This window comes from Medicago truncatula, chromosome 8 (assembly GCF_003473485.1).
Source record: "Medicago truncatula cultivar Jemalong A17 chromosome 8, MtrunA17r5.0-ANR, whole genome shotgun sequence".
NCBI classification, from domain to species: domain Eukaryota; kingdom Viridiplantae; phylum Streptophyta; class Magnoliopsida; order Fabales; family Fabaceae; genus Medicago; species Medicago truncatula.
Window position 1 is genome coordinate 34,872,454 of NC_053049.1, and position 15,869 is coordinate 34,888,322.

General features: G+C 32.1%; 1 protein-coding gene across 1 annotated transcript; it reads left to right on the forward strand.

Moving 5' to 3' along the window:
* Positions 1-243: 243 nt before the first annotated feature.
* On the forward strand, positions 244-12,166 carry LOC11406632 (3-epi-6-deoxocathasterone 23-monooxygenase CYP90C1). The gene is made up of 9 exons (XM_003629330.4): positions 244-802; positions 3,840-4,161; positions 5,750-5,899; positions 5,996-6,253; positions 10,790-10,876; positions 10,993-11,071; positions 11,170-11,276; positions 11,468-11,595; positions 11,673-12,166. Exons 1-9 carry the CDS (start codon positions 582-584, stop codon positions 11,761-11,763), a joined length of 1,443 nt encoding a protein of 480 aa, XP_003629378.2. The 5' UTR covers positions 244-581; the 3' UTR covers positions 11,764-12,166.
* The last annotated feature ends 3,703 nt before the right edge of the window (positions 12,167-15,869 follow it).

The window sequence follows — 15,869 nt, forward strand, 5'->3', positions numbered from 1 at the left end:
AAAAATTGAATAAATTTTTTGTAAGGACTAAATCTAAAAAATTATAATCTATGGAACTAAAAATATTTTTATCCTTAAATTAAATATGTTCATTTCAAAAATATTTTATTATTTCCTTATAGTTAGCCCCTCCGTAAAATTTTTGCTAACTTCGTCGCCGCTGGGAGGGATTAGACATGGGAAGAACTCCATCAAGGTAAATATCCATATATAACCGAAATGAGTGAAGATTATCCCAAAAAAACAATGAGTGAAGACAAAATAAACGATTGGGGTTGATTAGGTGAACCCAATAAGACCATCACATTAAATGATTGCTTTAAGCCCTAGATCTTCAGAATCTCCCTCTCAATATGTGTATCCCCACTCTCATTTATATCTCTCTCCCTAGGGAACGACAAAAAGAAGTTTCTTCCTTCTTAAACTCTGATTCATTCATCACCTCTCTCTCTCTTCCTCTCTCACCCCCAAAACAAAAAACCCAGCTGCATGAACTCATCAAGTCACCACCATAAACAAAGCTATTGCTAGGGTTTGATCAAAGTCATCATAAGAAAGGGAAAGAAGAGATTTCTTATAATATGGGATGGATTATAGGACTATGGTTTTTAATGGGTACTTTTTTATTATGTTGGTGGTTTTTGTTTATGAAGAAGAAGAAGAATAAAGTGAAGATGAATAAGAAGAAAGGAAAAGTTCCAAGAGGGAACAAAGGTTGGCCTTTACTTGGAGAGACCCTTGATTTCATTGCTTGTGGATACACTTCTAACCCCGTCAGCTTCATGGAAAAGCGCAAGTCTTTGTAAGATCACTTTCTTTTCTATTATTTGATCATTCCAATTTATGCTTCTTATATTAGTAATTGTCATTTGTACATTTTTTGGTATCTTCATCTTCTCAATGAGAGGGAAATGACATGCATGCTCAACATAACACTTATTTTTTTCCTTTTCATTTTTTGTTCTTACTTTTTGGTTGAATACACAAAATTTTTGTAAGTTAGAGGTTATATTAGTTTTAGGGATTTAACTTTGAACTCTTCTTAAAAACTCATTGGTACATTTTTGGGTTGTTACTTATCTTCTCTAAAAAGACAGTTGGAAGTTAGAACATTACATCATTGATGAGTACAAGTGATTTCCCGAATGACAAGAACTATCAATGGTCAATTTATTTAGAAAGATATGTTTGTGATTCTTTAAGAGGAATATCCATCATCTATAGTCTATATGTACACATGTAGATGAAAACTAAAAACCATAAAAGTTTTTGTCCATCTTCCCTGTTCTTCTTCTAGTCTATTCTTTGTGAAGGCCCAACTTTAAGAAGCTTAGTGTGGTCCTTTACAATATTCGCATAGAGTATATTTTTATTGGTGACCATGTGTAGGCAATAATTTTGTCCTTCAATGTGGTCCACATATACACTAATGAAGCACCATGTAGGAAAAAAAAAGTATTAGTTTTTTTGAATGACGTATCCTGTGTGCAAATTGTAATAGATGATAAAATTAAAAGATTTAGCATTGTTACACTCTCGTGTTTGAATTCGATTTTAAGATCTTTAATTAAGTTGAAAGATATCATTTACAATCTCATCAAAATGCCTTTCGATAGAAAAAAATAATTAGTTAAATTAAGATTGTAATTATTACCACAAAAATAAAGAAATATTCAATTATCATGTTTTTTTTTTTGTTGAAAGAATTCAATTATCATGTTTGCTTCTTTCTAGTTTCTTTAATTTTAATGTTTTGTCACATCAAATTAATTATTTTAGCACCCTTTACAACTTTAAGTGCATGATTGGGAGAAATGGATCACAAATATTCAAAACATAAAAAGAGAAAGAAAAAAAAAAACATCTATCTAAGAATTAATAAAGAGAAGCTTTTACTAAATTATGTGGATGGATGAGCACATTATATTAGTTGCATATTGGTGGGTAGTGGATTGAATCATTTGTATAGATAGATAACCTCCTTATTTTCCTCATAAAGCATTCTTGATCTAATTGGAGAAACCAAATTAGTTTTGAATTGTTATTCTTAGTCACCATAGATATTTTTGTTATTTTTTATTGTCAACATTTAAAAGGCAAAGGCTAGTTATTTTGCATGTTTCACTCTAGTATATACACCATGTTGGTTGAAACTAACAAATTAGAAATGAATGCAATTAATGTGGAAAAATAATTGTCAAGAAATGGGTAAATTTCACTTTGCTCAAAAAGAAAAAAAAAAGGCTAAAATATGGTTTTAGTCCCTGCAAATATGCCTCGTTTTGGTTTTAGTCCTTGTAAAAAAAAAATTGTTTTTGGTCCCTGCAAAATTTTTTGTTTTTTAAAATAGTCCCTGGAGGGACTATTTTCAAAAACAAAAACTTTTACAAGGACCTTTTTAAAAAACAAAATATTTTGCAGGGACCAAAAACTACAAAATCGGTTTAGTCATCATGTGCCACGTATGCAAATCATCACAAAAATGGGGTCAGAGACTATTTTAAAAAACAAAAAATTTTGCAGGGACGAAAAACAATTTTTTTTTTTTTTTTTTACCGGGACTAAAACCATATTTTAGCCAAAGAAAAATAAGCAAATGGTATTTCACAGTTTCTATGTAAAGGATACCTACCTGGCCTATAGTCTATGCCTTTAAAATTGAATTGAATGAATGTAGCTCAAGAAATGCAGGTACAGATTACGGGGTTTTGGAACATTTAACCCTCTTTCATGTTCAGTTAATAAATGTTACTCTTTTTATTAGGTTGTACCGTTGTAGGCTTGCAGCTTCTAGGGAGAAGAGCATATATTCAAAGAAGTATAGAAACAGAAAAAGCATGCTTCTACATTAATTAGAGTTAGCTATACATAGAACCTTAGCTTAGTGTTAACTGCAGTAATGTTTGCTTCTGCAGGCAGTAACCAACCATACCCAATATTATTCTTTCCCCCCCCCCCCCCCCCCCAAGTCTCAAACTCCATCTTAAAATATAAGAAAAATTAATTAGGAACATTATGATTTTGGAAATAGATTCCTTATGGTTAGCTGTCACTGTTGTTATTATAGTTAAAGAATAGACAATTGAGTCTGATTACCAAAACTATGATTACCAAAACTATAATGTGATACACCAATTTGAATCAAATATTTTGATATGATTGAAATAGATCGCCTACTATTGGTGTTTAAAAATTGGACCAGTCATCGATCCGATCAAAGTATTGAGTCAATAGATCTTTGATTTAACGAGCGCGTCACTCGTTGAACCACGTGAATTGATCTATTTTAAAATTATAAATTAATGTTACTCATCTAACGATTGTGTCACTCATTGAACCACATGAATTGATCTAATGAGTGCCTCACTAAATAAACCATATATTAATATATTTTTGAAAAGAAATCAAATAAATATAGACACACACTAATATACATTATATTTTTTTGTCTAACTTAAGCAACTTGCAACATTATAACTAGTGGTAAAGAAAGTTTATTTGGCTAAGGTACCAAGGTTCAACTCTTAGGCTCTTAATGTGGTTGAATCAACCAAGTTTTTTTTATTGTTCAATCGAGTTACAACCAAGTTGATAGTATAACCAATATGATTGTTTCACGAAACTGTTTATATGTTTGGTTTTCCGTTAAAGTGGTTGGACCAGTCGGTCCAAAACTTAAAACTATGCCTACAACTACTGCATTGTGCGTCAGTTACTGGAGATCCAATTCAACGATTGCGGTTAATCCAAGCCCTTTTTTACTCTAGACAATCTGGTACTAATTTTTTTCTTCCATTTTTTACACCACAACATCTTATAATGTGTGCGCGCGTGTGCAGGTATGGTGATGTATTTAAGACGAGTATTTTGGGAACCGGTGTGATTGTGTCCACAGACCCAGATGTGAACAAGGTGATTCTACAAAACCAAGGGAGCATCTTCATCCCAGCTTATCCAAAATCAATTAGAGAACTAATGGGAGAACACTCTATACTTCAAATGAATGGGAACATGCATAGGAAACTTCATGCACTCCTAGGAGGATTCCTACGATCCCCACAATTCAAAGCTCGAATCACAAGAGATATTGAGCACTCTGTCAAACAATGTTTAGCTTCTTGGACTCACCAACCAATATACGTTCAAGATCAAGTCAAAAAGGTTCGGTTATATATTTTATCAAATGCATGTTTGAATTATCAAATGACATAATTACCACAAGTCATCGTGATTTCGGTAAAAATTACACTTTAGAGTTTCACAAAATTACTGTGTCATCGTAACATTTGCATAACCTACCGTCAACCTACATACGCTAAATCTAGGTGAGGGGACAGTAGTACCCCTATCTAGGCATGGAAGACTTTAGGCTCAAAGGTAGGAAAAGATCTTTACACATATTAATTAAATCATTTTGTATTTTTTTTTCCTATTTCAAATCTCTTTATCCTCTTATTTCTTTCTTGTTTTTTTTTTTAGGGATTCTTTCTTATTTTTTAGCTCTGTCCTTTTTTCCCTTTCTACTTCCTTTTATCTCTTTTTCCCCCAAAGCCCCCACACCTCTTTTGAGGCTATTAGAAAATATTTTTTCCTTGCTGATTTTCCTACTTTCTGTGTCATACATGTCTTTATTTCATCAACCTTGCATTAAAGTTTACCCTAGTATTCAACCCGAGCCCACCCAACAAAATGTGAGGACTCTAGAGGAAAATGTGAGACCATTATATTACTTTTTAAGAAATGATGAGAGCATATGATATTAGTATGGAGTGGGACATATACAACACACTGTGTCATGTTGCATGTGATCACGATTGTTGATTTGAAATCGGTCTCTTCAAATTAAATAGTAGTAAGTTTCACATAGTATGGTGTGGGACATATACAACACACTGTGTCATATGTGATCACGATTGTTGATTTGAAATCGGTCTCTTCAAATTAAATAGTAGTAAGTTTCACATAGTTAATCAATTCTAGTTGTTGATTCAGATCAAACAATCACAACGTAGTCTAATCCGAATCTATTTTAAAATATAGTATTAGGCGAGATCCGATCTGTACAATCATATATTTAAGTTGAGTGAGAGGTGAAATCGAGAGTAAGTGTTTGAGTCGTCACCCCTTTGTACCAACACATTATTCATTATATGTTAAGTGCGATTAATTTTTTTAAAGAATAGTAATAAAATTATTAAATATTATATATAGGAGTATCGATTATTTTCTCTTTCTCAACTCATAATACATGTAGTATTACTTATTTGGGGCATAATTTAAAAACAAATATTTCATTGAAAATTTAAAACATTGTTAATATATTTTTTTATGTGTTAAAAAGTCACTTAATATGGAATGAATGAAAACAAATTATGTTTCATTGAAAATTTAAAATGTCAATATATTATTTTTGTTTTGTTAAAATATCACTTATTACTTAATATGGAATGAAAGGCATATGCAATGACTTAAACACTATATGTTAGGTGCTTGTGAGCTTAACTCAGTTGGTATGGACAATATATAATATATGCAAGGTCCGGGGTTCAAACCCGGCCACCAACAAAAACACACTATATGTTATACTTTCTCTAAACACTATATATTAAATGTCAATATATACTTATCTGGTCTTAAATATAAGGAAATAAATATATATTTCTTTGAAGGGATAATGAAAAAATATTATATTTGTAACATTGAGTGATTACATTTTTTTTGTTTGCTCCATATTGGACATACATATCAGATTACGTTTACTATTTTGGTGAAAGTTCTGATGAGCATTGATCCTGGTGAAGATTTATATAATTTGAAGAGAGAGTTTGAAGAGTTCATAAAAGGGTTGATTTGCTTGCCCATTAAGTTACCAGGAACAAGACTATACAAATCCTTGAAGGTTATAATTCCCCCAACTCATCAAACTTAATATAATATATATATTGTTGTTGAATATTATATACATTAATCAGAGGCAATTTGATTGTTGGTGCAGGCTAAGGAGAGAATGATGAAGATAGTGCAAAGGATAATAGAGGAAAGGAATGATAATAAGGATTGTGTGGCAAATGATGTAGTGGATGTACTCTTGCAAGATAAAGATGAGTCCAACACAATCCCCAATATATGGTTGAAAAATATGAGTGAGAACATCATTGAGATGATGATTCCTGGTGAAGAGACTCTTCCTACGGCTATGACCATGGCTGTCAAGTTTCTTAGTGACTCTCCTCTTGCTCTATCCAAATTAGTGGTACGTTTTTTGTTTGAACATCAAATTTTATCATTCGTGCACTTTTTTTTTTAACAACAAAATTTATTAAAAACCAGATCTACTCAAGATACACTGAGACCGGTAAATCAAAGATTACAAATGCACCGTATATAAGCGGAACATCCAAAATAAAGACCAATAAAGACACAAATACAATCATCACCTAACTAATGCTTGAACCTTAATCATGTTGCTTATTTGTTTACTATATGAGAGTGTCATACATGCTAAAATACGACCAGATACGTGCATACTAAAATACTACTAGATACGTTTAATGTTGTAAATATTTCCTTTATTAATCTAAAAAAAAATGGGAAGAATTCAGGTAGAGAGATTTTTTGGTGTAAACTAGATATCATCCGTGCGTGTAACTTTGCAAACTAATCATTTGAGTCTTATGGAACTTAAATGGGCGGCAAAATCTCCTTAAGAGTTTTAACGTTGAGCTTTATGAGACCCAAATGGGCGGCAATTTCTCCCAAAAAGTTTTAACACTGCTGCATTGCCCAAGATTGAATTCGATTCCAGGATCTTGGTTAAGGTTGAAGAGACTTGTGTCATCTCATCTAAACGTTGTTGGGTTCTGGGGTAGAGATTAAATTAGTACTATATGTTACTCTCAAGTCAATTAATAAAGATAATTTTGTAAAACTGTTATTTTCTTCTTCTTTTGGCTTTGAAAGTTAATTTTTTATTTATAATACAAAATCCACTTCATTTGGGAACTCAAAAATTGTTTAAGGGTGGGATTTGATGGATTTTGGAGGGTTTATATGAATTGTTCTTTCGAAAAATATGAAAGATTTTTTTTCCATTTTCCTATATATTTTCAACCCCAAAACTCTTTCTTCCCCTTCCCTACAAACTCTCAAACAAAGCCTTAGTGTTTGTTTGTTTTTGTCGTGGATTAACGTCTAATGCACGTTAAGATCAAAGTTATAGTTTATAGCTTGTTAAATTGTGGATGATTAGCGTGTGGAGGTGAGTTGTGTGTGTCTAGAAGCGAAACCAAACATTTAGTTAAAGTAATCATATATATAAGTATTTTTTATTCCACCACCTACATTCTCTTCCCCCTAATTTTTTGAAATCGGATTGCATGTAGTCCGTAATTTGACGTATTTACATAGTCAGCACATGTGCAGTCGTGGAATCGAGATTGGACTGTCAATATTTCAAGCTCGATATTTTTTATTTAAACAAAAAATACAAAATCCAATGAAGAATTTGGACCGTCCAATCACACGGATGTGTTGACTGCATGAATGTGTCAATCTGTCCATGTATCTGTTTTTTTATCCTTGCAAAAAAGTTAAGAGGAGTTGGACTCCGGGGGCACACTTCAATGCTCAAAAAACACTTACAAAGATACTCATATATCACTTTATAATAATAAGAGTTAAACTTACAACTTTGGAATGAGTCAACTTATTATTAACTAAGTCAACTTTTCATAGGTCTAAGAGAAAGATTTGAGTGCAAAGTATGACATACCACTTGCATACCTTGAAGATCCATTGATGTACTAGTAACTAGTAAAGTTTGTACAGAACAGAGTAGTACATAGTCAATCTATACAAACCCATAACATAAGATCTGTGGTCGGGTGCAGTACTATCAACGATGTATATGTCCTATATAAAAGTGTTTGGAAAGTGCAGACTTATGCACGAGTGAGTGTGGGGTTCACATGGATGTTGATGTGCACTGCCACTGCACATATGAGGGGTATGTGTTTCCTTACCGTACGATGTCAATTAAATTCAGCGGCTATGAATCTGGACCACTAATTTAATATTTCCACTCAACCACGCAACCACCACTTGTCTCCTCTGTTTTTACCACTCTCCATTTACTCACTTTGGATAAAGTTACTAGTACTATTTGGTAGATGGTGTAACAATTTGAGAAATTTGGTCGGGAGATAAAAAAGAGTGATCAAACTTAGGTACTTTCAACTGATACAACCTCAATTACTTGGTGCTTACATGGTTGTACTTCTTAAATTCTAAAATTTAGGATTTTATGACTTTTTTCATTAACGATTCAAATTCATAGTAGAATCCTAAAATAGACAAAATTTATAGATTTTGATTGCGATTTTACGATTTATTATATACTAAGTCATTTATGACTATATACCATTTATAACATATATATTTAGTATTAATTTTTCTGGATAAAATCTATCGATTTTTATTGCGATTTTACAATTTCCTATCTCGATTCTACAAAACTCCTTGAGTAAAATCCTTCGATTTTAATTGCGATTTTACGAGTTCCGATTTGCTATTCCCCTTCGATCTTGAAGTAAAGTACTGATTATGATTATGACGACAACCTTGGATACTTACGACACTAGTATATCACTAGTTCATATTTCATAAGTGCATATACTTACGCCCAAATTACATGTAATTTTGATGAGTTAAATGACATGTTTATTTTTAGGCATTTGATGAGTTAAATGAAATGTTTATTTTTAGGCAAAATTGGCATGTAGTTCAGTAACATGGCATTTATTTTAGTAAATGACTCACATAAATTTTTTTCTTTCCCTTTTATATGAAGCCTCCGATACTTCAAAATGGATGACGTACCGTATCCCTTGCGTATCCTGCACCGATACCTGTCTGATACTTCACGATACGTATCAGAAGAGTATCCGAAGATTAAATTTTATTTTTAAAAAAAATAATTATCCGATACTTCCCGATATGTATCAGGAGAGTATCCGATCATTATCCTACACCGGTATCTGCCCCGATACTTTCCAATTAATGTTAACTAAAATAACTTAACTCTTGATGTGTTCTTTTTTGAATATAGTGTTTCTTTTTTAGATTGATATAGTATAACACTAACAATAATGTTCTTTTTGAATATAGTATAACATTGATGATGCTATTTTGGGGATATATTGTGTATGTAATTGGCTAATAATCACTCTCTTAATCGTCAATGACTAATTTATGTTGTTTGTTAATATATTTTCATATTAAAAAAATGGTATAATTATATTGTAAATTTATATATATAATTATTTTTTATTAACGTATCTTAGCCGTATCGTATCTTGATTTTTGAAATTTTTCCGTATCGGTATATTGGTGCAGTATCATATCCGTATCGTATCTTGTATCCGGGCTTCATAGTTTCAACGATTATGGTGTATATTTCTTAAATTAAATGTTATACTCACTTTTTTTTTGGTAATAAAAGAGGGTCGACACCCTTGAATCTTGATCTTGCTCACTTTACTCTTGTTAGTTAAATGTCTTGTTAGTTAAATGACTAACGTATTGTATATTTCGTACAAAATAATATCACAATAATGACATTATATTGCGAGATATAATTGCACATCTGTGTGAAAAAATCATGATTATTAAACTCTAATTTTATTTTAAGATATAAAGGATATGTCCTGATATTTAAGGCTTGATTCAGTTGACAATGTCGATATTGTTAGGCTATACACCTACATTTGGATTTGAACCACGGATCTCAATCGTTGAGCGTGTGAGTTTCAGTGGTACTTACTACTTCGTTTGTAGACAAAAAAAAGGATATGCATAATGCATTACACTCACTTCCAATAAAAGTTTAATTATTGACCACATTATACCCCTTTTGTAAAGATATTTTTAAATTGGTGATATGACATGGAAAAGATGATGGTCTCTTATTGAATGTGTGCGTAAAACTATTTTACACCGTCAATGTTTGTTCATTAATTTTTATTTTTTTTTGGTATAACCCAAATATCCCAACCTTGAGGTCAGGCAAGATCACATGGCATTCTCCTTCATGAGTTGTAACGCTTTTTATGGTTCAACTAGAGATCTTTGATTGAATACAAAGAGACTCGCCTCATTCCATCGAAATACTTAGTTATTATTTCTTTTTTTGTGGTGGTCGGAGGTTCAAACCTCAGACCTTACAAATATTAATGCATTGACCTTACCAACTGAGTTAAGCTCTCGATGACATATTTTTAGTCATTTAACTCTTATTTATAATTAAAGAACTCTGAATTTAAAACATGTTACCAACTTTATTTTGTGTCTAGTGTTGCAAGCTAAAGAAAAATATCAGTCATGGTAGCAAAATTTGTAATACATCTAATTCCTAATATAAAAAAGATAAATATGTTTGAAAATTCCGTTGTTACATATAAATTGGTTTCTACACATAAGTTCAAGTAGCATGTCTTTTGTTCATATTACCACAAACTTGCACTTGAGATTAAGTTTGACAATCATAGGTGGGATTGGACCCTCAGATTTGTCGACTCTAGGGTTGGATACGAAGTTTTCAACAGAAAATAAGTTTGACAATTATTTTATATATTTGTTTTGCTTGGAAGCCAAAAGTTCTACAGCAATAAATATATTATTATTATTATTATTATTATTATTATAAATAATCCATTTCCATGGGAATTCTCCAAACATTGTTAATGAAATCCATGTGTAAGTAATTTAATTTATATTTAGTTGTTTGTACCAGGAAGAAAACATTGAACTAAAGAAGAGCAAAAATTGTTCCGATGATTACGCATGGAGTGACTACCTCTCACTGCAATTTACTCAAAATGTGAGACTTAATTTGCCAGTCAATTATAATTTTACTCTTTCATTATAATTTTAAATTAAAATAGCAAAGCATCACATTTTTCTTCATTGCTTTGTCTTTAATTTTCTTTCAACTAGGTAATCAACGAAACCCTTAGAATGGCAAATATTGTCAATGCCATTTGGAGAAAAGCTATAAAAGATGTAGATATTAAAGGTTAGTTTATGGAGGAATTATTTGTATTGGACCTACATTTAAGCATATACACAAAAATACATGATGTGGTTTCACTAATTTTTTTATTTTTTTTGTAGGGTACCTAATTCCTAAGGATTGGTGTGTTGTAGCATCTCTTACATCCGTTCATTTAGATGGCACGAACTATGAAAAACCTTTAGAGTTTGATCCATGGAGATGGGAGGTAAGTAATTAAACATCAAAATCTCTCTACTTTATAGCTTATACTTGTTTTTGAAGTGAAGTTGATACATCTAATATTGATATTACGGACAAACACGACCGATGTGGTCGCAATGTCATTAGGGATATATCGATGGAACTAATACAACGTGGCCGTAAGTAATAACTCAACTATATATTGTGTGAGTGCAGAAAATTGAAGCTGGAACTAGAAACAATTGTTTTACACCATTTGGTGGTGGACAAAGACTGTGTCCTGGGATTGAACTCTCTAGGCTAGAGCTCTCTATTTTCCTTCATCATCTAGTTACAACTTACAGGTAATTAATCACTTTTCTAGGAAAAAATGGAAAGTACTTTATGAATTTGGTTTTTGAAAATGGATTGTGTTTTGCAGATGGGTTGCTGAGAAGGATGAAATTATTTACTTTCCAACAGTGAAAATGAAAAAGAAGCTCCCAATTATTGTGACAACCATCAACACTTGATTGGATTGGAGAATAGAATAGTTCTTGTACAGCTTTATAGACAGATTTATGTATCTATTTCAACTTAGATCGTAAAATTTGAGTATAGACAAAACAATCCTACTTAGTTATCGGACAGTTTCAAGCGAAGAGAAAGATTCATCGAATGAAATATTTTATTCGATGAATCTTTCTCTATCCAACTAGAATTGTCTATTTATCTGAGACAAGACTAATCTGACAATGATATAGTGGTCATCCCAACTAAAAAGATGATATGTACTCTTGCATTAGCATTAGGGTCACATCCATTTTTTGTTAGGAGAAAGGTGCCTATAGGTCCTCTTTGGATTATATTCTAAAATTGATTAACATTTGAGATGATTGGAGCTAACTCTCACATCTTATGTCTCATTCCATTAAATTTTTATGTTTGATTCCAATGTAACGTTTGTGGTGGCTTTGGATCCCCATGTGGATTTAGTTGTGGTGTTTGGTCCCCATGCCCATACCATGGGCTCGTGCTCCACTACTGCCTATATTATCTATTACAATCAGTGGAGTTGTACAACTCTTGTACCACCAGCATGATCCCACAGTCAACGTCACCAAATTGTTGAAGATAGGATTTTATTTTGGGTCTTGAAGATGTGAAAGTTGTTTTTAGATGTGTAGAACAAATTTTGATATGTTTGAAATGTTTTTGGATTGAGTTAAATTTCCGTATGGAATTGATTCTAGGATTTGTAGTTTTTTTTTACTCTAAACATGATATTTATGTTTAAATTTATTATTAAATTTATTTTTACACATTTATTTGTTGTGAATTCAAACTCAAGTTCACCAATAAACTTAGATATTGAGGACAAATATCAAAGACAACCAATAATCAAACATTCTCAAGCAGCAACAAATCCAATCACAAGCATAATCAAAGATTAAAGATAAGAGAGTGGATGAATCAACAAAGGAATATTTATTTATTTACTCAGTTTAGCACCAACACTCTCATAACCTTCTTGGTCTCAGGCAACCACAACTTAAACGGAAGAACTACCATTGTGCACTTTCTCAAGACAATCCTTTTTGAAGCGAACGACCTTATGACAAATGAAGCATTTGTATTTTGATATATCAAAACTCATTTGACATTGATTTAGACCTATACTTGCTCTTTCCTCCACTCTCAGTTCTTCCTCTGAAAACACGCAAACATTCACTGCTATCATCGACCTTCAAGCCTTTGAATTTGGTTAACTCCTTGATTTTCAAAGTCGATTGGATCTTCTCCATGTTAGTGGTGCTATCCTTTGTGTAAAGGATGGTAGCCTTAAAATCCTCAAAAAAATCTATGCGAAGAATACCACAAAAACAAAGTTTTGTCCTTATCATCAATGTTCACTTTAATCTTCTCCAAGTCATCAACTAGCCTGTGAATGTATGTTAATTGATCCACAAGAGGTTTAAGCTCCACCATCCTAAATGAGTAGAGTTGTTGTTTCAAGAATTGTCTATAAGTCAATGACTTGAACATATACAATAACTCCAATTTGGACCACCTTGACGTCATAATTGTTTCCTCTCTGACTTCCCTTATAACCTTATCTCCGAGACATAGAAAAATAACACTTTTTGTCTAGTCTATCATCTTTATCTTTGTAGCTCGTCTCAAGTTTGCTAACATCACAACTTCACCAACCCATTCTTTAACACACTTTTGTTTTGTCAAAACCTCTTGCGTCTTTATCTTCCACAACCCAAAATTATTGCTTCTAGTAAACTTCTCAATGTCCCATTTCAACCCATGATGCTCACTTGACCAATTTACCCCTTTAATCCACGACGAGTGCCAAATATTGTGAATTCAAACTCAAATCACACCAACGACTTAGATGTGTGGGACAAATATCAATTGCAACCAATAACCAAGAAATCGCAACCAACAACAACAAGTCTAGTAACTAAGGAAAACAAAGATCAAAGATAAGAAAGTAGAGGAATGAATACAATTTGTCCAGTATGACCTATGTTAGAGAGAGAGAGAGAGAGAGAGAGAGAGAGAGAGATTCTCTCTCCAATCCACTGTGACATGATGAGGTTGCTAATAATTATACCCTAGAGTTCACAAAGTACAATAATATATTTTTACCTATTTTTCAAGTCACCCATACCCACAATAGATCCTAAGAAAAAACAAAAAGAGAAGACTTTGCTCATCCATCTAATGAGATCTCAACTACCCAATGTGCATGAAAAATATTTTCCAACCCAAGAATCTAATGCAAAAATACTCAACCCTTAGCAAACAATTTTCCTAAAAGTTTCCTCTTTTGGTTTCTCAAGATTACCAAACAGAGAGAGAGAGGGTCCTTAAATAGTAGTTCAGAACACAGATAAATTGCCTCGCACTTAGGATCCTTTGCCTAATGATTTCGAACCGTTGCAGAAATCGCCTCTTTATGTAGAGTCATCACCTCAAGATTTATCTCAAACTAAAAACATTTCAAACTTTCAAACAATTGCATTGCGAGATTTTAGGACACACACAATAGTATCCAAACATAAATCAATTTTCTTTTAATTCATTTTTAACTAAAATCAATTTAACACCATAAATATATCTAAAGTTAAACTTTAGAACCAAACACACACTAAGCAAGCTTATGGAGGAGAACAAGAGTTCATTCTTACTTATCACACTTATTACGACATGGTCAATCAACTAGAGTTAGTTGATACTTTACCAAGTTGGTTAGGAGATGAGGAAGTTAGTTACTCGATGTACACCTATATATAAGTCTCTATATTGTAACATTTACTCTCTTTTTTTATCAATCTATTCATTTTATTATCAATTTGTGTATCTCCCACATGAATGCTTGCTTGCTTTCTTAGTGATCACTATGATCTTTATCCCTATGACTTCGTAGTTTATAATAACACTCTTATGCTTGTTACCAATTCATATTTATCCGATGCATCTTTCCTGAATATCATAAAATCTCCTTATTCTCTCCAATTTTCATCAAGTTATATGTCATATTTTCATATCATAACCTATTTCGATGCAAAATAATTTAGTTTTATAGAAAATTATTTGCATCAAATACAATGACCTTAGACAACCGTACTCGTAGAGTTCTTCATTGAGATTCTTTCAGTTGTTGATTAGGTCCTATACCCATACTCACATTATATTGAACCCATCACCCAACTTGTTATCTCTACACTGATGCTTGAACCATGCCTTATCTATTCTTCACTTGTCCATGGCTTATTTATTTGAAAATTCATATGTTCTTCACCTCCACCTTTATTGATTTTATTTTTGTTGAAATAAAACGGGGCAAAAGCCCAAAAAGGGACTACAAAGGAACAAGACATGAAATAATAACTTCATGAACATTATAAGCAACTAAATGCTTAAGACCCTCAGAGGGGTTGATCAAAGAAAAGATGACAATTATTCAACTCGCAACCAATATTATCTAATGCATCGTCAACTTTGTTGCTTATTTGTAAGTTTTTTTTTTTTTTTTTTTTTTTTTTTACGTTAATCCTTCGATTCTTAGGAAAAATGGGTCCTAGAAATCGAACTCAGATTTTCTCGAATGATTTGTCCTTGGTGAAGCTCATTTACCACTTGAGTACAATTGTTTGGTTGACTTAATTGTAAGTTGTTGGGCTTGCAACACAACAACAACATGACAATCAAAGTTTTTTTTTAAGACAATTGAATTTTTTGGAACATATTCTCTTCGAACAAATTCAAATTTAATTTTTTTATTAACACTTTTTGGAATGAAAAAGTTGAATAAAAAAATTATTTCATACAATTGAGTTTTATTTGGAATTATATAGAATTTGGGGTATGGAAATAGATGTGGGGGATGGGGAGTATACTTTTCTTGACTCTTCTTTACGATTAATAATAGCTCAATGGGCCTGAATTGATAGTCCTTTGATAGAAAAACCACTGGACCGTTCCTGAGAAAGAAATGTGAAATTCTTTCCACACTCTCCACCCATGTACTTGGCCATTCGCTTATTGCTCAACTAAAAAATAATATAATTGTTTTGAGTATGTGTGTATTTTATTCGTAATTTTTTAGATCAAACTAATCAAA